This window comes from Grammomys surdaster, unplaced genomic scaffold (assembly GCF_004785775.1).
Source record: "Grammomys surdaster isolate TR1022 unplaced genomic scaffold, NIH_TR_1.0 138, whole genome shotgun sequence".
NCBI lineage: Eukaryota > Metazoa > Chordata > Mammalia > Rodentia > Muridae > Grammomys > Grammomys surdaster.
Window position 1 is genome coordinate 3,970,548 of NW_021604596.1, and position 21,550 is coordinate 3,992,097.

A 21,550-nucleotide genomic window follows, 5' to 3' on the forward strand; every position below is an offset into this window, starting at 1 on the left:
CCCTACAGCTGGATCTCATGAAGGCATTTTTCTCAACTGAGGTTTCCTCCTTGCAGATGACTCTAGTTTATGTAAATTAATATAAAACCAACACAGGCGGCAAACAGGAGCGAGGCCACAGAGGGGAATTATGAATAAAACCAAGCAGGTCAATGTGGGGTGTTTGGGTGTCAGTAGCTATACCAAACATTTTAAAAAGACAAAACAGAATACAGAGCCCTGGGTGGAAAGAAGGCCTTTCAAAGAGGTCTGAAATAACCATAGTGTTCCACTCTCTCCTTCGGTATTATGGTTTCTCAGTCTTCTCAGGGTTACTCAAGTCACTATTAACTAAGTGGCTTCCTCATGACCCTCATGCTTTGATATCACTGTGCTTTGCTACCATTTCCCTTTCTGTCCTCCCTGAGAGCCACCTATCTCTTTTTTTTTATTGGATATTTTTTTACTTACATTTCAAGTGTTTTCCTTTTTAGATCTTCCCTTCTGAAACCTCCCTATCCTATCCCCCTCCCCTTGCCTCTGTGAGGGTGCTCCCCCACACCCACCCACTCTGCTTGCCTCTGTGAGGGTGCTCCCCCATACCCACCCACTCCCCCTGCCTCTGTGAGGATGCTCCCTCACACCCAACAACTCCCATCTTCCACAGTGTTTCATAGCTGCTTTCAGATGCTCTTTCTCAGGCCAGCTAACTTCTTGACTTGAAGAAGTCACTGACCCTGCCTGATAGGCTTGGAAGACTTAGGATTAGCTTCAGATTTCTCTTAATAAAACAGTAGAATTACGTCATGTAAGAGCCATGGGCAGGACTCCATAAAACTGTCACTTCCACTATGGGGATCCTGTGCGTTAAAGGTCTTGGTGAGCTCACCAGTGGCCTATCAGTCACCCAGCGTGGCTGAAAGCACTGCAGAGTCTACAGGAAACTGAACAGCTAAGGCCAGCCCTGGTGATGCAGGCCCGTGATCCGAGAACTGGAGAGGATGAAGCAAGATCCTTACTTGAGCTCAAGTCCAGCCTGGGCTACATAGTAGGACTTTGTCCTTGTTATAGACAAGGATGGAAACAGGGATGTGACTTGTCTTTGTCCTCTTTGCTAGTTTCTTCTCATGCCGCCATCTGTGGCTTTGGCAGGCCAGCCCTCCTGGTTCTGTTTTGGCTTCTTAAAACCAGCAGAACGTTACATTTCTGCTTTTTCTTTTGGGGGTCCTCTTCCCAAAGTCTCCCATGACTGGACCCTTCTCATCACCCAGCTCCATGCAGATGTAACTGCCTCATGTTAGCAAAAGCTCCTCTTGCCCTGTGACCTACGTGTCACCCGGTACAAAGAACACCAAGGTATGTGGTTAAATATTATATTGAGAATATATGTCTTTCTGGGTGATACTAATATTTAAATTTGTAGGGTAAACCAAAATGATCCCCCCAGTTGTGGCTAGCCCCAACCAATCCAGGAAGTACTGAGATGGAAGGCTCAGGAAGAAAGAATGTGTCTCTCTGTATGAAGTTAATCTGTGACATTAATCTTTCTTTTTCACTCTCAGTCTTGAACTGAGACTTCCACCATCCGAATTTCTGGCTCTCCAGCCTTTACACCCAGGCTGGAACTATCAGCAAGCACTTAAGAGGCTCCCGGGTACCAAATGCAGATCATAAACCTCTCAGAAGCTGTAGTTCCACAAGCCAACTTGGTAAATGAATCAAACATATGTCTTATTGGTCCTGCCTCTCTGGAGAATCTAAGTGCTAATCTACCTGCTGGAAAAGATTACTAACCCTCCTTCCATTTTAAAAATAACTTTAATGGTAATTACTGTATGTCTCCTTTGTTGACTCCCTTGTCATCTCTGACCACTGTCAAAGCCAAAAGAAAGCCTATTGTCGTCACTGAAGTGAAAGCAAGAATGGCTCAGGAAGTGATATTGATTTGTTCGTATGAGGGAAAGGCAGCGGGTTAGAGGTAGGGAGTTTGCGTCTGGAACTGCTTTTTCATCTCAGCCAGCGGGCTGAATGAGGACTGTTCAGCTCTGTACCTAACTAGCTTCAGGGAGACAAACTTACAGTTCAAGTGAATCTTACATGAGACAACACCAACTGACCAAACAACAAATCCTGAGTGGGAGAGTCTTTATCTGACCTCTCAAGATATTTTACATTTTGCAGAATCTCTCTGGAATCCTGAGCAACTGGAAGGTGAATGAATAGCCATCTGGGCTAGTGGCTCTTTGTGGTTGGTTAGCTGCAGAATTGTAAAAGAGAGCAGGGGATTTATCAACCTTTGTTTTTAGGGTTTTCAACAACATCAACCCTGACTTGAAGAGTACCTGGAGTGGCCTGGATCCTAAACAGCGAATGTTCACACAGGACAGTGGATGAGACACATGTACAGTCTGGTGCCTACTACTCTCTTAGGGAAGAGACTTGATGAAACAGAGCTGATACTAAAAACACCAGCAGAGGAGGTGAGCACTGACCTGTATGGAGAGAGTGTGAGGTTTAGGCTGCTGGATTCCTGCGGTGGAACACAGTGTCCAGGGCATCGGCATACTCAGAATCCCTCAGAGGCACATGAAAGGAACTCCTGGGAGAAATTAGTGCACTATCTTGCTGGCCTCATAAAGGACTGCTCTGGAGTCAGTTCCACCACACCACGGATGTGCACCCTTCTTAAGTGACACACAGCCCAATTCTGAGCCTATCTCCTTGTTTCTGAAACAGAAACAGGAGTGCCCCATTTGGGCTCTTGTGAATGGCACATGTTATAAAATATACCAGCCCTCAGCCCTGGACCACACACAGCATTAGCTCAGCGAATCACAATTCTCTCATGTAGTCTCCCCAACCGCATGGGCCTCCTTGTCTGATTTCCTCCCCAACCGCATGGGCCTCCTTATCTGAGTTCCTCCCCAACCGCATGGGCCTCCTCGTCTGAGTTCCTCCCCAACCGCATGGGCCTCCTCGTCTGAGTTCCTCCCCAATCCAAGTAAGTTTGCTTTTGTGAGATCGGAAATGGGACACCAGTGTGGTAAGGAGTCTAAGAATGGGGAATTTTCTCAGAATCTGGGAAGAGACACTGATGACAGGGGGCATGGGGTGTGTGGAGGGGGAGGGGAGGCTGGGAGGTTCTCTGACCCCAGCAGCCCTCCCTAGGGAGCTCAAGTTTCTTCTCCCTGCCTATTTCTGGGAACTGTGCCTCTAAATATCACTCTTTGCTTTCCAAGCTTTGGAATTAAAGCATGCTAAGCCACAGGGAATGGGGAGCTCAGCTGGCTTCCTTCCTAACATTTACCTTAAAACTTTCAAAAGCAAAGAAACCTGGCTTTCCTCTGAACCAATAATATACATGGGGCCGGGTGTCTCTAGGAGATGCTTTCAAGCTGCTCCACTGAGCTAATCGAGTTTGATCCTCTGTAGATGCCACAGGATAGCCAGGACACACACTGCAGTGACAAAGGAAGAGGCCACAGCTCATGTCATGTGGAGATGATCAGTGTAGAAATGAGGCCACTTCTAGATTCCCTCTTTTCATAGAGGACATGAGCTGGCTTCACACAGTTGAGGACAGCTATCCTCTGGGAACCTGCTGTGCCATGGAGAGAGAATGCAGGGAGATAGATTCTAGTCTGACCTTATTGCGTGCAGCCTAGGACTCAGTCTTCCATTTATAAAATGAGACCTATGTCCCACATTGACCACGTGAAAACCCAACCAGTGATAGCAGTGAGTTTTCACACAGGCACAGCAGTAATGTCATGACAAAGACAGCCTTCGTCACTGCTGCTCTGAGGTATGGTGTGACTCATCTGCCCAGTGGGAGAACTGGACATACGAAGGCAATCTGGCAAAGTACCTGGCACACAGTCCGTCCCTAAGGGATGATGATGGCTTTATTTACATTGTGTGCTGAGACTTGCTATGGGACTGAAAGGAGATACTGGTAGCAGAAGACAGCCCAGTGGGGTTCTCACAGTCTGAGGGAGTCTATCAACTTTGAAGCTCACATGTTGGTTATGAGTTCCATAAAGTTATGCTTGATTGGCAGAAACCCATGGGCTCAGGCCTCTATGTTCCTTCCAACTTTAGTGTCGTGTCATGATTTCTTGGTGAATGGGGTCAGTAGAAGCCTGTGAAATATCAATGAGATCTCTCATATAAACAGCCTTAACGCTTTGGAAGGCTTTGGAACTCTAGGCTTAAGTGAGGCTGTAGATGTCTCAAGAATTCAACAACTTGTGCCCCAATTAGCAGGAACAATGGCAAATTGTTTCTGTTTGCTTCTCTTAGCCAAGCTGTGGGCGTCTGGAAATGCTGGTGAAGAGAGGCTTGGGCAGTGGTAACAGACTTGTTCTCTGTTAGTGAAGTCTGATAGATGTTTGTAGTGCTAACACTTAAAAAATACATTATTTTATGTGTGTACGTGTGCATGATGGGAGGGAGTGTGCCATAGTGCAGCTGCTCAGAGGCCAACTTTATGGAGTCAGTTCTCTCTTTCTACCTTTATATGTGTTCCGAGGATTGAGTTTGGGCCCAGGCTTGCTCAGCAGGTGCCTTTACCAATCAAGCCAACTTGCTGATGTGGAATAGCCTCCTTTAAAATAGATAAATAAATAAATAAATAAATAAATAAATAAATAAATAAATAGAAAACATTCTCCATCCTTTAGATATTTATTGGGCCTCACTTTAAGCTAAGTTTTGACAAAACATCAATAAATATAGTATAAGGGTCTGTACAGCAGCCTTTCTCACTGCTGGCACACTGTTGGGTTGTCTCTTGTCCTGCAGGTCTGACCTGGGTGTAGTGTATACAGGCCCTAGCTATGGGCGTGGTCGGGATTATCATGTGCAGGCCTTTCCAGCAGGGTTCAAGGGTCTCATGGTTGTGTCTCTTACTCTGGAGTTCATCATCTGGTTCAAAGAATGAGAGTTAGGAGGGGGAGCTGACTTATAGACGTGACATATATCTGGCCAAATCTGCTTCTGAACCCGGTGGAGGGCCTGCAAACATTCCAGGAACCTCTGGTGGTTGAACTCGGAGAATTTCAGGTTGGAAATTAGGCAAAAGGGGAGGGGCCTCCCATAGAGTATCTCAAAAGGAGTGAGACCTAAGGTGTAGGGGGTATTTCTTGCTTTGTATAGAGAATAAGGAAGGGAGGTCACCCAGTCACCACCAGTTTCTAGAGTTAATTTAGTTAAGGCCTCCTTTAAGGGCTGATTCATTTTTTTCTTCCTGTCCTGAACTCTGTGGATGATATGCACAACGAAGCTTACCCTAACAAGTGACTGTGTTACCTGAGAGACCAAGGATGGTCCATTGTCAGATTCCAGAAGTGTGAATGATTCCTGGGAATGATTTCTTCCAGTAACTTCTTAGCCACCATGTTGGCAGTTTCTTTCTTGGTGGGGAGCACCTCCCCCCCAGGCTGAAAAGGTATCTACAAGAACTAGGAGATATTTGTATTCATACAGACCTAATTTGGTTTCTAGGTAGTCTATTTCCCAGTTGGCACCTGGCCTCTGTCCCAGTAGCCTGGTCTCTCAATTACCTTGTCCCTCAGCCCAGGGGTTCACTGTCTTACAGTCAGGACAGTGAGAAATTGCCTCCTCCAGCAATGGTCCCAAATGGAAGATTTGTGGTTGGAATTTCTCAGCAATTTTTAAAGTTTCCTGATCCCTGAGTGAGTGTTCTGGTGTATCTGGTGAATAAGTTGTTTGGCAAAGTCTGAGGAAAGGATTATGCGATCATTTGCAGTGTGGAGCCATCCATTCTTCTGATAGATTCCTTGACATTTAGCTTGATCCTTCTATTCTTGAGGGTTCAGGGGAAGTTCCGGTGGAAACATAGCCACCATAGCCCTGGCAATGGGACCTAGTACAGCTTCCTAGAGACTTTGTCAGCTAGCCTATTTCCTTTTGCTCTCTTGCCTGTCCCCTTTTGATGCCCTGGGCAATGGATGTTGGCTACTCTGAGGGGTAGCCATATTGTCTCTAATAGGGCCAGAATCTCTCCATGTTTTTCCCTCTGCCATGAGTAGCCTTCTCTCTCCTTGTAGATAAGTCCATGTATATGAACAGAGGCACAGTGGTGGTCTGTGTAAATATTGGCAGTTGCACCCTTGGCCATTTTGAGAAACTGAGTCAGGCAATGGAGTAGTCAGACTGAGGGTCGAGAAGGGAGCATATCAGATACAGGGTGGGGTTAGCAGTAAAGCCTGGTAATGAGCCAGTTGGGCACTGGACAGCCAGTGGTGCAGGGAGTTTTGAGGATCCCCTCAGTGGAATGGGGGTAGTGATGATGAGTTCTTGCCCTGTGGTGACCTTATCTACATCCTTGACCAGGAGGGCCATGGTGGCCGCAATCCTGAGGCAGACCAGCCATCCTCAGGCCACAGGTCTTTCCCAGGGGCCTAGGGTCTGTACAATCATCCCCTTAGCTATGCCCTTATTTTAATCCTCATATAAGTGGAAAGGCTTATAGGTGAGGTAGAGCCAAGGACAGGACATCCAAGAAGGTCTCCTTTAGTTTGTGGAAAGTTTTATTGAAATCAGGGATCCCGTCCAACGAGTATTCCTGTCTCCTGGTGGCCTTATAAAGGGGCTTCCCAATCTCAGTGAAGCCTGGCACCCAGAGCCTTCAGAAACGCACCGACCCTAGAAATTCATGGACCTGGGGGAACTCCAAATCAATCCAAAGTCCCTATGACTCGGGGGCTTCAACCTCAGTCTGGGCACTAGGGCCTTCTTCATGTCATGTCTCAGGTACTGAGTGGCTCTACGCCAGCACTTACTACTGATTGTTGCCTCTGCTTAGATGTGTAGCACCCTTATTATGAGGGTGTAGCTATCCCTGGAAACGATACCACCTCCACTGACAGCAAAAACTGTTGATGGCAGCACCCAGGGATACTAACCTTAGAACTAGTCAAAGGAAACACTTCATGTCACAAAAGGATTGAAATCCCCACCCCCACCCCCGTACCCATATGCATTTATGTAATATCACCCAGGAGGTCCTCAGAATGGAAACTTACCTCATCCCTCCCACTAATACCTGGTGGGCCTGCTCTAGCAGATTGGTCCCTTGCATCCACAAGAAGACCCTCAACTGCACCAATAGGTTCTGTGTACTGGTCCAACTATTCCCAGGATCCTCTATTATTCAGATGAGGAAATGAACACCACATTATCCCCATTCTTAGCCACTTGTATAAAATGAGCTGCCCTCGCTGTAGTCTTAGGACTTGACATAGTTGGCTCAGCAGGAGTGGGTACTTCAGCTCTTATCCTCCAAGACCAAGATGATGAAGCCTTAAGTTCTACCATAGATGCTGATTTGTCTGAATTAGGAAAGTCTATATCCCACCTAGAAGCCTCTTTAACTTTCCTGGCTGAGGTGGCTCTACAAAATTGGCAAGGACTGAGCCTCCTATTCTTACAGCTAGATGGGCTATGCCTGGCATTGGGAGGACCATGCGGTTTCTATGCCAACCATTTAGGGGTCATAAGAGAATCAATGTCTTTGGTGCATAAAAGGTTACAAGATAGAAAGAAAAACAACAATCCCAGAGCTGGTATGAGTCCTTCTTCAACTACTCTCCATGGCTCACAACACTTGTTTTAGCTTTAGCTGGACCCTTGATCTAATCCTTGCCCTGGTACACAGGTCCTGCATTATTCATGCCCTAATAAGTTTTGGTAAGGAATGAATTTCCACCGTTCAACTCATGGTCCTAAAGTTCCAATACCAGCCCTTAGACTCTACTCAAGGATTTGAAATGGACCCTTACTCAAGGGGAGATTGAGAGAACCTAACTCACTCCATCTTAGAACAGGCAGCTTTAAGCTTCAATTTCCCAGGTCATCCCAGGCTTCTTGGAAAAACTGCAGAAGAGGAGCAGCCAATCAGCAACTGCCTTGACATCTGGCCAGGAGCTTATAACAGATATGGAAAAGGTCCCTATAAGGTAACCCTATCTCCCTCAAGGTATGAACCAATCAGAACTGTATAAGTATCCCATACCATAAACTCAACCAATCCTGAGGAAGGTGACCTGACCACAACTGGAACACCCCTAACTGGCTTTAAAAGGGGCCTGTGAGTTTCCCTTGTGGTCACCATTTTGCTTGGATGGTTGGCCCTGCATGCTGTCAGGGGCAGCCCTGCTTATACACTGAAGGCCTAAAATCAGCAATAGGCCTGACATACATGTCTGGTAACACAAAGTCTTGGGTCTCTGTGGAAAAACACTGAAACAGATGCCTAGAAGCTATTGTAAACAAGCAGCTTTGGTGGAAAATTGCTAGGCTGAATACATAGACCTTGTAGATAGGTAGTCTTGGTGGATAGTACCAACTTAGATAAGGACAAGTGAATCATAGGCGGAGTCATAGTGATCTGTCCCCTGAACCTTCACCCAGCTGACACTCTGTTCTGGAAGATATCTGTACTCTCCCTGAACACCTACGCCCCTGTGACATCCCCTTCCCCACATCCTGTCTTTTTGTATATATAACCCATGTGTAAAAATGTAAAAACGACGGTTTGATCAGCCTATAGACAAGCCGTGTTCCTTTGAGTTCACCCGTTTTGTTTTTCCTCTCCCATTTTGTTTTTCTCCATTCTCTCTCAGGTGATCTCCCCAGACCCTGTTTAATGCCCTGATGGACAGGACAGCATGCTGCCTGTTTCTGCAGAATAAGCACTCTTTGTTTTAGCATATTATTCAAGTCTGGGGTCTTCTTTCTGCAATTCTGGACCTTTACAGTTTCTCTGGCTTTAAGGACAATTATTTCTTATGATATAAGTCCGATAAGCACTAGACAGTGGGACAGGTACACTAGAAATTGGAAGAAAGTGGTTTACTCAGTTCTTGAGGGCATGTAAGGGAAGTGTGAGTGACATGAGGCAAGAGAAGATGAAGGGCCAGGGTGTAGCTCAGGGCTAGACCACTTACCCAGTAAGCACAAAGTTCTAGGTTCAATTCCAAGCACTTCAAAATAAAAGTAGTAAGAATGAAAATAAATTAGAATGTACAGAGATGGAAAGATGGAGGTGGAGCGGTGGCTAAGAGCATTTGCTGTTCTTCTAGGCCCTGGAGTTAATTCCCAGCATCCTTATGGAGGCTCCAGTTCCAGGGGATCTGGTGCCCTCTTCTGGCAGACATACATACAGGCAAAAGCTCCATATACAAAATAGATTACAGAATATACAAGGGGCAAGCAGAGTTCAGAGCACCATAGAGGAAACTGAATCATACAAGTCAAATGAGGAGAAAATGGAACATGTAAACAAGGGAGAAGATAAATTAAAGGGGGCAGTTGTAGCCAGCCAGCGGCCACGGATCAACTGGGTTCACCTGAAAAGAGGGCTGGGAACGAAAGGAGGACGGAGGGCGAGAAGAGATGAAGCCAAGACAAGGTCTCTGATCAAGGCTCAATGCTTTAATGTTCAGCTTTCAATTTAAAGGGAAAGACCCCTCCCGAACCCTTCTTAGTTTCAGCCAAGAGGGATGGGTGGGATAATCCATTCTTGGTCACAGGTCGAGGTGGAGATGTCTCAAGGCAAGCCCAGGGGCAGTTCTTCTTTGAAGATCCTGTAGTGGGCTGTACATGTGCTGCCAAGGTGAGTGACTCCACCTAGGTGTCTATTGTCACACAGCCAAGGTGGGTAGTTCCACCTAGATCCTATTATTTGGTCTGTTGTGGTAAACAAGGTCTCTCAGGCCTGCTCAAGGCCGGGGAAAGGGCACAGACAGTGGTCAAGAGGGAGGTACAAAGTGGAATTTTGTCTGCTGAATTTGGCCATCAGATCCATGGACAAGCAGCCTCACAATGGCACGGGATGCCCAGCTATCAGGTATATCTCAGCTATCAGAGAGTAGGTTTTCTGTTTCCTGACTGCTGTTGTGAAATTTCCTGGAGTACTACTTTGTTGTTTTGCTTCATCCTAAGACAGCCATGAGAACTTCTGGGCATGTTTGAGGTCCAGAAAGTTGCCATTGACTGGAAAATCCCCCTTTCTTTGTCTAAAGCACCTCTCTTGCTTCTGACACAACATCCACTATCGCAGACCACATTCTTGAAAGGGGACACAGCTGAGACAGGAAAGCAAGAAATTCCTTTCCTGCCCTCAGGTCTGGGTTACCATCTGGTCCCTTACTCTATAGCTTGACTCTCTGGAGAATCTCCTGTAGGGTTAGACCAACCACAGAGCCAGAGGGAAAGGGAAGATATCTACTGGAGGCCTGTTTGCTTAATAAGAAGCTCCCAGGGCCTGCTGTAGGGTCATTCTGCCTGAATCTGGCATCTCACAGGTGAGAGATTTCCTTGAACCCACAGTCTTTTCTTGAAAACAGCTGTGGTAACTGTCACTGGGGTAGAAACGCAGGTCCACACTCCATGCTGCTGCTGAGGGTGGGTAGGATTAGTGTGGACTTCTCAAGGGGCAATCAGATTTCTTTACAATGGGTATCCATAGGAATCTGTAGCTCTTGGTTGTCTCTAAAGGTTGTTAACAAACTATGGTGGCTTGAATAACTATGAGCCCCTAACCCATAGACTCATGTGTTTGAATGCTTGGCCCATAGGAAGTGGCACTAATAGGAGGTCAGCAGCAAGCTCACAGCTTTAGATCTCTCAGCCTGGGCCTAGTGAAAGCAGAACTAGCTTAGTCTTGTATATCTTCAGTCAAGAGTTTCATTGTCAATACAGTCTGGGGCTCTGGGAGCTAAGATTTTAGCTACTCTTCCCTGGCAAAGAGGGAAAGAAAACAGCATATAAGGATGTTCTGTGACCAACAGGGTCAGGCTTCATTTGGGACACAGCCATAAAGCATGTTGTCTGTGTTGCCACTCAAAGCCGGTTGACCTTATTCAAGTGAAATGTCTCCTCACCCTGTGTCAGTGATGGGAATGGTCACTCAACAACCATTTTTGAGCATCTTTTATGCATTTGTGAATATCTAAGTATTCATAATCTAGACAAGGAAAACCCATGAGCAATTTAATATAGACCAGAAATGGAAGGGAACCAAACACCTGGGATCTATTGAAGACCTCCGCAGAGGGGAGACCCTCACTCAAGTCTCAGAAAGTCGCGACCACCCAGTAATCTGCTCGAGACACCGTGTACCGGAGCAATTGCGAGGTTTATTAGGGCGTGACAGCTAGCTGCCGGTCAATTCATATGCCCACGCAGGAGCTGAAATGACCCCGACAGCCAGTTTGAGAGGGGTTTTTAAGGGGAAAAACCACAAACCAAGGAATGAGGAGGGGGTGAGGGGGTTGCTAGGGTGGTTGTAGGAAGCCGCGTTTGCGCTGGCAGAATCCGCCATTGCAACATGGCGCTGTCGGCCGTAATTCTTCCTAGTAAACAAGTAAATTGCGTATGTGCCATGGTAAAAGCCTGCCAAAGTTAAAGCCCATCCCACGGCGTTTTGGCGCGCAACGAGTAAGCAGCCAATCAGAGGTGAATACACCGCTCTAAGGGTATATAAGCAGTGCTTTCCCGGGCCTGGGGTCTTCCACCATTTTGTTTTTGGGAATAAACGTGTTCCTACGGAAGGATCCTGATGTGTGTCCGCGTGTCTTCCTTGCTGGCGAGGTGGGCGCGCTTCACAGGTGGTATAACATAAAAATAGTGGAACATTCCAAAGGAACCCAACCTACGTGAGTCAGGATCAGGTGAAAACTCTCTGTACGATTATCTTTCTCAAGAATGTAGTCCTGCCCTGTTACTTCGGCCTTGCCCTGTCACTATGGTTCTCAGCTTGGTTCCACCTGGCTAAATTGCATTCTAGCCAGTTCCCGTAACTAGTCTGTCCACATTCTTAACTTGCTTCATGCCTCCATGTCTTTATAAAGAAAGCCTAAAGAATATTTTATGTCTAAAAAGGATTCTATATACCCAGTATCTATAATTTTTCACTCTACACTATCTACTTCCCTAACAAGGGAGAGATCTTTGGTTTTGGGTTTCTGAAAATGACTATTAGCAGCAAAGGTGCTGGAAAGAAAAGCCAGGAGCTCTGGATGGTCCCTAACTTTGAGGGACAAGTATGACCTCCCTCTGAGCCACAGGGTCTGGTAGTCTCTTTTCCCTGCCCTTTCTCAGGAATTGTGTAGACAGGGGCATGCTCCTGCCCATGGTGCAGAAGCAAATGGGTGAGTGCTGCTCTGTGTGCTTAGGGATGGGGAATGGAAAAACCATGGGAGATGTTTATGTGTTAAAAGAGGGATAGGGAAGAGAGATAGTACAAATGTCTGCACATGGGAATGTGTGTGTGTGCTCCAAATGCTAAGGCCCATGGAGAAACAATTCAAAAGAGGCAAAAAGGAACTCTGGTTAAACATGCCTTATTTAGCCAGTACTGGCTCAAACCTCTAGAGTCTGACACCAGGCAGTTTCTTTTAGACACACCTTAAGTACAGTCCAATTTTGGAAAGAAGATTTCTGTTAACAATGATCTCAATTCCATGTGCACAATAAAGCTTCAGGCATGAGTGCATCACAACTCTTCTGCAAAGACATGAGATCTCTACCGTGAAGATGGGCTCTATGGCTTAAGGACCTAGGATCTGGTATGGTCTCAGTCATACAGATAACACAGACATCACCAGGCCGGAAAACAACACCCATTTCCAGATGGATCCCTTGTGTGCACCCTGTGTGTTTAACATTCCTGGGTTCCTGAGTGTTTATTGGTGAACACAAAGACCTTGTGCCCTCTATAGGAATGTGCCTATGAGAACACTTTAGGTATCAGCTTTGGTATTTATTTTGAGCCCAGACTAGTCTGTGAACATCTTCCTTGACATCTAGAGCAAACAGACAGGATTTTTAACATGTTGATTTATGTGAAAAGCCAACACTGGACACTTGAAATGTGCTTCTTCCTTTGAAGAATCTACTAGAGACTCCAGCCTACACCATCTTATAAAAGACTCATCTATGTTCTGCTACAGTATATGTTGGGTGTGAAACCATGATAGTCTATGAGCTCTCCAATTTGCAGCAGAAACATACTGATAATTTTGTAATTATAGTCCATTTGAAAACTGGTAGGAAAGGGTCAGGGAGATGATTCAGTGGATAAAGGTGCAACCATGACAGTCTGAGCTTGGACCCCTAGAACCTGCATGAAAGCTGAATTCAGTAGTATCTCTCTGTAACCTTGCTATGCCTAAGGCAAGAGGGGAAGACAGGTGGATCCCTGGAGCTTCAAAGACAGCTAGCATGGAGTATGCAACACGGCAGAAAAAAAAGAGCCTGCCTCATACAAAGTAAGATGTAAGGGCCAACACCCAAAGTTGTCCTCTAGCCTCTGCATGCATGCTGTACACGGCCATACCCTCATGAACAAACATGTCCATGTATTGGGAGTCGGGGGTTAGTCTTTTAAAACGTAGGTAAGATTCTTACTATTGTCTGCTAGATATTTTTCTGAACATCGATACACACTTACTCTTTTTATTTTTTAACTCTTTACTGATTCGTTGTGAATTTTACATCATGCACCCCCTTCCAACTCAACTCCCATCCCTTTGCATCCACCCTCTGCCCTTGCAATCTTCCTCCGCTCCCACAAAAGGAAACAAAAAAATATCACCCTGGAAGCTATCATGTGTCACAGTGTGCCTCACACTACACCCTTTTGTCCACACATCTTTTCTTACAAATGTTCATTGTAATCAATCATTGGTCTGCTTCTAGGCCTCTGGCTTTCGCTACATTATCAATTCTGGATCCTTACTGCGACTCCTCTTGGATATCTTGTCCTGTCACGGAGATCCTGCAGCTTTTGATCTACAGGACCGATGGCCCCTTCACATGCTTCAGCAGATCATAGATGGGGTAGATATTGGGGTGGGCCAACTCAAAGCCGTGGACCTGGGCCTGGTAGCTGAGATGGTCAGCCTGCCAGCCCTCCTACATCCTCACCACCAGGGCAAGCTCTCCAGCATTGCTACTTCTAGGTCACTGCCAGCTCTCCTGCTCCCACACCCTCAGCTGCCTCACCCATGCCCCCGCCACCAGGATCAGCTCTACTGTGCTGGCCAGGCAAAGTGGAGGGTCAGCTCTCCCAAGTGCTGCATCAGGTGACCGGCAGGGACAGCTCTCATGCTCTCATGACCTCAGGGCCAGCTTCGCCACCTGCCAGAGGAGTCAAGGGGCAAGATGGGGGGAGGGTATCTCTTCCTTGCTCACACTACCAAACGGCAGATGAGCAGCAACTCTGAGTCTGCATGACGGCTGCATGCCCTTTGGTGTTAATGTGGGCCACAGACACCTACACAGACCTGTGGCTGCGTGGTCACAGACATGGCATTATGGAAAGAGCTCACCATGGCCTCAAGTGGCATCACGGGCTACTCACCCCAGGCTTCCTCTCCAACCCTGTGTCTCCATAACTGCCTGAATTCATAGTGTTCAAACCATTCCGCTCCTCCTTCTCTCCCATCTCTCCAGCCTAAACTTGCACATGGTAGTGCCTCATGCTGTGGGCAGGCCACACAACAGGCAGGGCCTCTGGGTGTCTTCAAATGTCTGCCTGCCCCCAAAGATTCCAAAGGAAATACATCTCTGGCCAAAGTTAAAACACGGCACAGTAAAACTGTAATTCAATATACAGTTTTCCAGTCTTATGGCTGAACCACAGCCACAACCAACTAGAGACGAGCAGACAGGCCGATGACGAGAAGTAAATGGAGCAAGGCATGAGTCAATTGTGGGTCTCCATTCTACAGGTCCTGCTCCTCCTCTTCCTGGGCTAGGATACAGTCTGGAGTCATAGTGACTCACAGTGGTGGGTTTTCTCAAAGGAAGAAGGCAAATGCACACCAGTACTTGCATTTGTTACTGGCTCCATTGATGAACAGTGTAATTCACTATTTCCCAAGCCGCAATAACAGCAACTGCCTAGGTTCTCCAGTCCCTCCTCTTCATGGTGTACATCTGCCCGGCTCCTCTGTCTTCCAGGTCTTCACCACCTATCTGCTTGCTTCTTTCTCCCCCATCACTCCACCAGTTACACACTCACTACACGACTCTCCTGGCCACGCTGTCGTCTAGGCACTTCCTTGTGTGCTTGGGCCCTCATAACCTAGTCTTTATATTTTAAAGACCAGGTCTCAATATATAGTACTACCTAGCCTGGAACACTATACAAACCAGACTGGCTTAGAACTCTGCCTGCCTCTGCTTCCAGAATGCTGGGATTAAAGACATGACACACCATTACATATTTGTTCTTGTCAAATCTTAAAATAATTTGACCAAATATTAATTTTTTTTTAAAGGTGTGAATCCATGGAATCTTGATTTCTTTTGGTCAGAGAACTAACTTTAAACTAGTAGTTTAAAATAAATAAATCCTCTCGCTTATTAAGGTCTTTTTAGTGACTTATTGGAGTGTTGAGAATTTTCTTCGGAATTCCAGCACATTTTTGTTAAAGTTATGGTGAATGCTTCTGTTTCTTATTCTGATTACCATTCACTAAGGGCTTAGGAGGAGGCTGGCATGAGAGCAGCTTAGCCAGTTGATAGGAAGTGGTCTGGCTAGGAACTGGTGCCTATAGGGCCTGTGGCACAGGAAACACCTTGCTGCATAGACATGCTGTTAGTTATCCTGGGTTTTCTCCTCATTGACAGCTTGCTTCTTAGAAGGAAATGCTCAAGGGAGACACTCAGGGCCCAGTTCTTATTTAACTATCTTTTGGAAGAGGCACAGGACCAGGAAACTTTCAAGGAGTCCTAAAGACACTTAGGTCCTAAGACCCTTCCTTTGCTTCGGGTTCTGACACATGCTGACGTGTGTGTGTGTGTGTGTGTGTGTGTGTGTGTGTGTGTACTGAGGCAGCTGCTTCTAGTTAGCTTACCTTTCCCTATCCACTGTCCCCCTCCCCTTTGTCAAGAAAGGAAGCCACTTGGATTACAGAGTGGGTAAAATTATTCTGGGAAGGAAATCTGGCAGACATTCTTCTCCTCTTCTCCCCTCTTACAGTGCTCTGAAACCAGGCCAGGAGAGAACAGTGTATTTTGCAAAAATGAAATGAGAAATTGCTTAAGAGCTTGAATGTAAAACTGGTTTCAGAGTGGCAGAGGCTCTGCAAGAGGGTAGTTGCACAGGGCTCTGGAGTCAACCACAACCATACTACAAATAAGAAAAAGGATCTTTACAAAGACATAGACCGTGCATGCAGGATGCAGACCTAGCTCCTCTCCTAGCTTTACTTTCAATTCAGGCTACATACAACTGCATCAACTCTACATTGGGCAAGCGCTGGATGGATTCCCATTTTTCTTTTCTTTTTCTATATGTGTTTGGGTATAGGACATGAAGGTCAGAAAAGGACATTAAGTCCCCCAAAACTGCAGTTACAGGAATTCAATGTACTCTGCAAGAATGGTAAACCTTATTAACTAATGAGTCAAGTTAATCAATATTAACTCGTCCTCAAATTAATAGGGTTTTTAAAGAAAATAACTAGATAACCAATTACACGCCAATTGTTATTGTAAAGTTTGAGCCAGTCCTGATTGCCGACACCCATAATCCCAGCATTTACGAGGCTGAGAAAGGAAGATTGCAGTTTTGAGGTGAAGCTGCATAGACTACACAGCAAAATGCAACTTTAAAAATGGCATTCCACTTGTGAAAGGCTCAATTTGTGGTCCCAAATTTTCTATTAAAGTGGCACACTGAGAGTCACATTTCTCAAAAATTAAGCCTTTTAGTATAGTTATAGCTCTCACAATAATAAGCCATTCAAAGAGCTGTTTTGTGTGTTTGATGTGAAATTCCATGCAGCTTTGTATCTCATGCAGATCAGTGTGTGGACAAGTATCTAACTCAAGAACCAAAAGGACATAAATGAGTGGCATTCACTGTCATGGGAATGCATATCATAGGCCAAAAGAATAGAACATTGTCCTCAGAACTGAACAGCAGGCATCTCCTGAGCCACCCCAAGTGACTATTAATGGTGACATGGTATGGTGGCTATTCCTGGTTGTCAACTTAACTATATCTGGAATGAAGAACAATCCAGAATTGGGAAGGCTCACCTGTGATCCTGATCTTGAGGTATAGTGGCTATGAAAAGCTTAGGCCCAGGCAAGGTAGTAACGACTTTAATCTCAGGAGACTAAGGCAAGTCCTAGATCCAGGCGTGTTGGCACACACCTTTAATCCGGGCCACACCTTCTGCTGGAGACCTACATAAGGACATTGGAAGAAGGAAGACTTGCTCTTCTTCACCTGCTTGCCTTGTGAGACTGAGCCTTGGACTTCCATTCACAGCTGCTGCTGACCATTGTTGGGGAGTTGGACTACAGACTGTAAGTCATCAAGAAATTCCCTTACTATATAGAGACTGCCCTAAGTTCTGTGGCTCTAGAGAACCCTGACTAATTAATACACATGGTCTGTCAAGTGGGTTCCCTCTTAGCCTCCTCCACACTTACAAAACAATGATGTCATCTACCAACAGCCTCAAACCAAAGTGAGATAAAGGAGAAAACTTAATGCATTAAAAACACAGCACACAAAGGTAATTTTCATCTTGAAAAGAAATGATGCAACTTTTTATAAGCTGTATAAATTATAGCAAAAAGTTGGGGATAGTGGTTTATTTAGGTTAAAAATATTTATTACAAGCAAATTACCCTTTTCACATATTAAAAAGAAACTAAGGCCTGGTTAGACCCATTTCTAAATCCATTATCCAATAAAGTACCACACTAAGAGAAATAAATTGAGAAAGTTAAAACTGGGAAAGAACAAAAATCAAAAAAGTCAAATTGATCCTTAACATTTTAGTCTTTAATTAAGCACATAAAACTGTACTACTTAATATACTTCTCCATGAACTTCTTGTGAAATTCAGATCGCAGCGTGTCGTTTACAAATCGCTTGTCTTTCTTCTGATCGTCTATACCCTTTGCACAGTTCTTAAAGACGACGTCATCGTCCCACCTAAAGAGGGAAAACCAAAAACAAATTCGTTATAGTTCCATCAGGAGACAGAAACACAACAGACTGTAAGTCATCACAGATGCTCAACATGCTGTCCCCTGACAGCAAAAGCAGCAGCATGCCTACTGTGCGAGGCTGTCACAGCAGGAGGGCACCCCTACTCAGAGCACATACTTCTCTAGTAGCAGCAAGTCTGAGTTACAAAGAAGACACATAGATTGTGCATAGGTAAAGGTGTGGTATTTTCAGATTTAAAACCCACTTGTCTTGATCCAGACATCATCAGACAGTAAGTGATGCTTTATCGTTCATTGTGCTTTGTACGGTCCCATACATTCCTGTTATCAGTTATATCCAGCAAGACACACATCGTAACACAAGGAGGAACTATAGGAGTGTAACAATTAAGATTTATAGATTGGCCCATGCCTGCTGAAGTGCTCAGAGTAGAGCGCGGTTACATTTCAGAAAACACTAAACACACCCATAGGCAGGTGTTATGGAAAGTATGTAACATCAGAGCCATGACAACCTATATAAACATAAGTCCTTACATACAACAGACACTCAGAAACATGCATTAGACACAGCTTACGTAACATGCTTGTATGTGCTGGTGCATGCTTACTAGGAGAAAATGCACACGGGAAATGAGCAAAGCTATACATACTTATGGAAACAATGGCAGTAAATTTGTCTTGATATAGTGCACACACTAAAAGCTGAACAGTTCAGTGAGACAGGGATATTTGTTCCTGAATCTACAAATGCTTGTTTCATATTCAACATGTAATTGATAGTTTCTCTAACTCACTCCCTTGCTCCCAACACCCAAACTGCCTGGCCCCTCTGCAATCCTAGGATATGGTCCTCACTCTCTCCACTTGCATCACTACCCCTCGACCATCACTCCTTCCTCTCCCACTACTACTATGTCAATCTCTTAGCTGTCCTCTTCTCTGGCTGCTTAGTCTTAGCCTAAGATTTTAAATTCAAATACTATTTAATATGCATTTACTACACACTTATAACTGGCCATTTCTTCAGGTACTGATAGAATCTTTTGACTTTTCTCTGCCCATGCTGGCAACTCCCAGATGTATTATTTCCAGCTTAGGCAAACTGCAGAGACACATAGGCTAGATTTACTTAGAGTGTTCAGAGCACTCCAAACCTACAATGCCTCAAACCTGTTCCCTCTTTTACATTCAGCATAAGCCACTCATCCTCGTTCCTGCCTTGTAACTGCTCAGGTCAAACGTGTAGAGACTGGGTTCTTATAAACTGCCAGTTGTCAGCAAGCAGCTCTCTGACTGTACTATTGTCTTTCAAGAATTTGTGTTAAGCTTTTAGCTTACAAGGGCTGCACTTTTATTGTGATTAAGCAAAGGAACCAATGAGTTTAGGAAAAAGCAGCAGTTATTGTGACTTTAAAAGAACCATGGTTCTGAGATGAGAGAAGAGGCTGGACAAAGACGGAGCTTTATCATGAGGGGTGGTGAGTGAGCAGGAGAGTGGCAGAGCAGTGCTTCTTTCCTGCTGAGAGCCGCAGGGGAGGTGAGAAGAGATGTGTGCAGAGGTGAGGCAGCAGGGCTCTTCACGCCCTCACACACACTACTCCCGCTTCAGCACCTCCTGTGAGGCATCCTCTTCAGCTCTCTATTGTGCCCCTCCACACACGGTACACAAGAGTTCCCTCTCGGCCCTGACTCTAGCTCAGCTTTGGTTAGTTGGCACCGAAAACCTGCACCTTCTCTGACATCACTGTGCCTACAGCACACAACTAAGTTGACTTTCATCCAACATAAGTTCCTACTGGACCACTCCCTTGAACACCCAGTCTCAACTTTAGTTTCACTGTTTGGTGACCTCTTACAAGGAACAGGAGTTTAAGGAAGCCTCTATCTTTCTACCTTGTGACCTGGATGTATATCTATGAAGATTTACAACTGTATATCTGTGTATGTCTTATAATATCAAACATGAATATGGCCATACCAAGTCCCCTAAATCCTTCTAGAATTGAATTGTGCAGGGTGGTCTTGGGGACCCTGACACTCACACCTCATGTAAAGTTTTGTAGCTACAGTCAAGGGCACTTCAGCACTCTGGCTCTCTTATTTAGACAATCACTAAGCAGAGACTTGGTTTTTATAAGTATGCGTAAGATGACGTCACCCACCTCTTTCCATCTTCCGTTATTCTAAAATCTGATTGGGAAGGTTATCAATAGAAGGCAGGATCCTAGAAACTTTATATAACGTACGTAACACTAATCATGGGCCACACACATCTATCAACCCATTACTTTTCATACCTTCTTTTAACCTTGAAGTTGGCCTGAGGCTGGGATGGGCCAGTGAGATTTAGGAGAGGGTTTCCACTCAGAATGTTTTCCATGCGGATTCTCTCTTCCTCTGCTTTTTGTTCTTGTTCCTGTCATGACAGAGGAAGACACAAAGTTACTCACTCCAGGTCAACTGTCTTATGTTAGCACACAAATGAACTCGGACGGTACAGAGAACAACAGTTTAATTTCTTTTTCTTTTTATGACAGGAATCTAAGCTGGCATGGGACTTGCTAGGTAGCAGAGGATGTCCCTGACCTTCTGATCCAACTTCTGAGTGCACAAGCATACCCAGTTTTGCAGTGCTAAGGATGGGGTCGAGGGCCTGGAACATGCTAGAAAAGCACTTTACAACTGACTCACTCTTCTTTTGAGTCTTAGTAAATGCCAGAAAAATCTTATAAAAATTAAGTACTTCACCATTTTTATTTTAAGTATCTCACCATTGCCAACACAGCCATTAGTCTCTCTAAACTATGAGAAGCTGCGATGCTAGCAAGGTTACTATCTCACTTTTTAAGGGGCTACAGACAACATAATTCAATTTTGAATTACTAACCATGTAAGTTTCCATCTCTAGGATGGATTAGTTATTAACTAAGGAGTAATTCCTAAGATAAGACAAGCTATCATGTAAAAGATGGTTACATTCTAGTAATGTGCACTTCTATTAATTTAAATAAAATACCTTTTGTTCTTATGCTTTATTTTTAGTGATCTACTATACCTTTCCTATGTACTTTCTTCATAGTTACAATACTGTCTGTTCTTTTTAAGAAGTATTTCTGTATATATTTAGCATACACGCATGCATATGGGTACCATAGTACAATGGAGGTCAGGGGACAGCTTGCAGAAATCCATCCTCTCTCTCATCGTGTAGGTCCCCTGCTAGGCCATCTTGCCCATTCTCCCTTTGTTTTACGACACAAGTTTTCAATACTAGTTCAGTTTGGCCTTCACCTCGTGATCTTCCTGCCTTAGTCACTGAGTGTCAGGATTAGAGGTGTGAGCCACCATGCATGTCCAGATCACTTTCTTCACTTCCATTTTAACATCAATTTCTTCAAACTCAAGTCATCCTATTTCATTTAAGAATTAGAAACCCAAAATTTCCAAAATTCTTACTTGTAATTTTTGTAGTTGTCTGTTATTTACGTTATTGATAACTCAAATATCAATCCCACTTTGCTGTGCTTTGGGGATGACAGAAATCAATGACCTAATAGAT

The 21,550-nt window shown here is 44.9% G+C and overlaps 1 protein-coding gene across 1 annotated transcript in view; it reads right to left on the reverse strand.

Moving 5' to 3' along the window:
- Window positions 1-17,593: 17,593 nt before the first annotated feature.
- Cwc15 (CWC15 spliceosome associated protein homolog) overlaps window positions 17,594-21,550 on the reverse strand; it is a 10,107-nt gene continuing 6,150 nt past the window's right edge. Inside the window, exons 6-7 of the mRNA XM_028763379.1 lie at window positions 20,289-20,407; window positions 17,594-17,971 (exon numbers count right to left, since the gene is read on the reverse strand). Of these exons, the coding sequence (XP_028619212.1) occupies window positions 17,842-17,971; window positions 20,289-20,407 (249 nt within the window). The 3' untranslated portion in view covers window positions 17,594-17,841. The remainder of the gene's footprint in view (window positions 17,972-20,288; window positions 20,408-21,550) is intronic.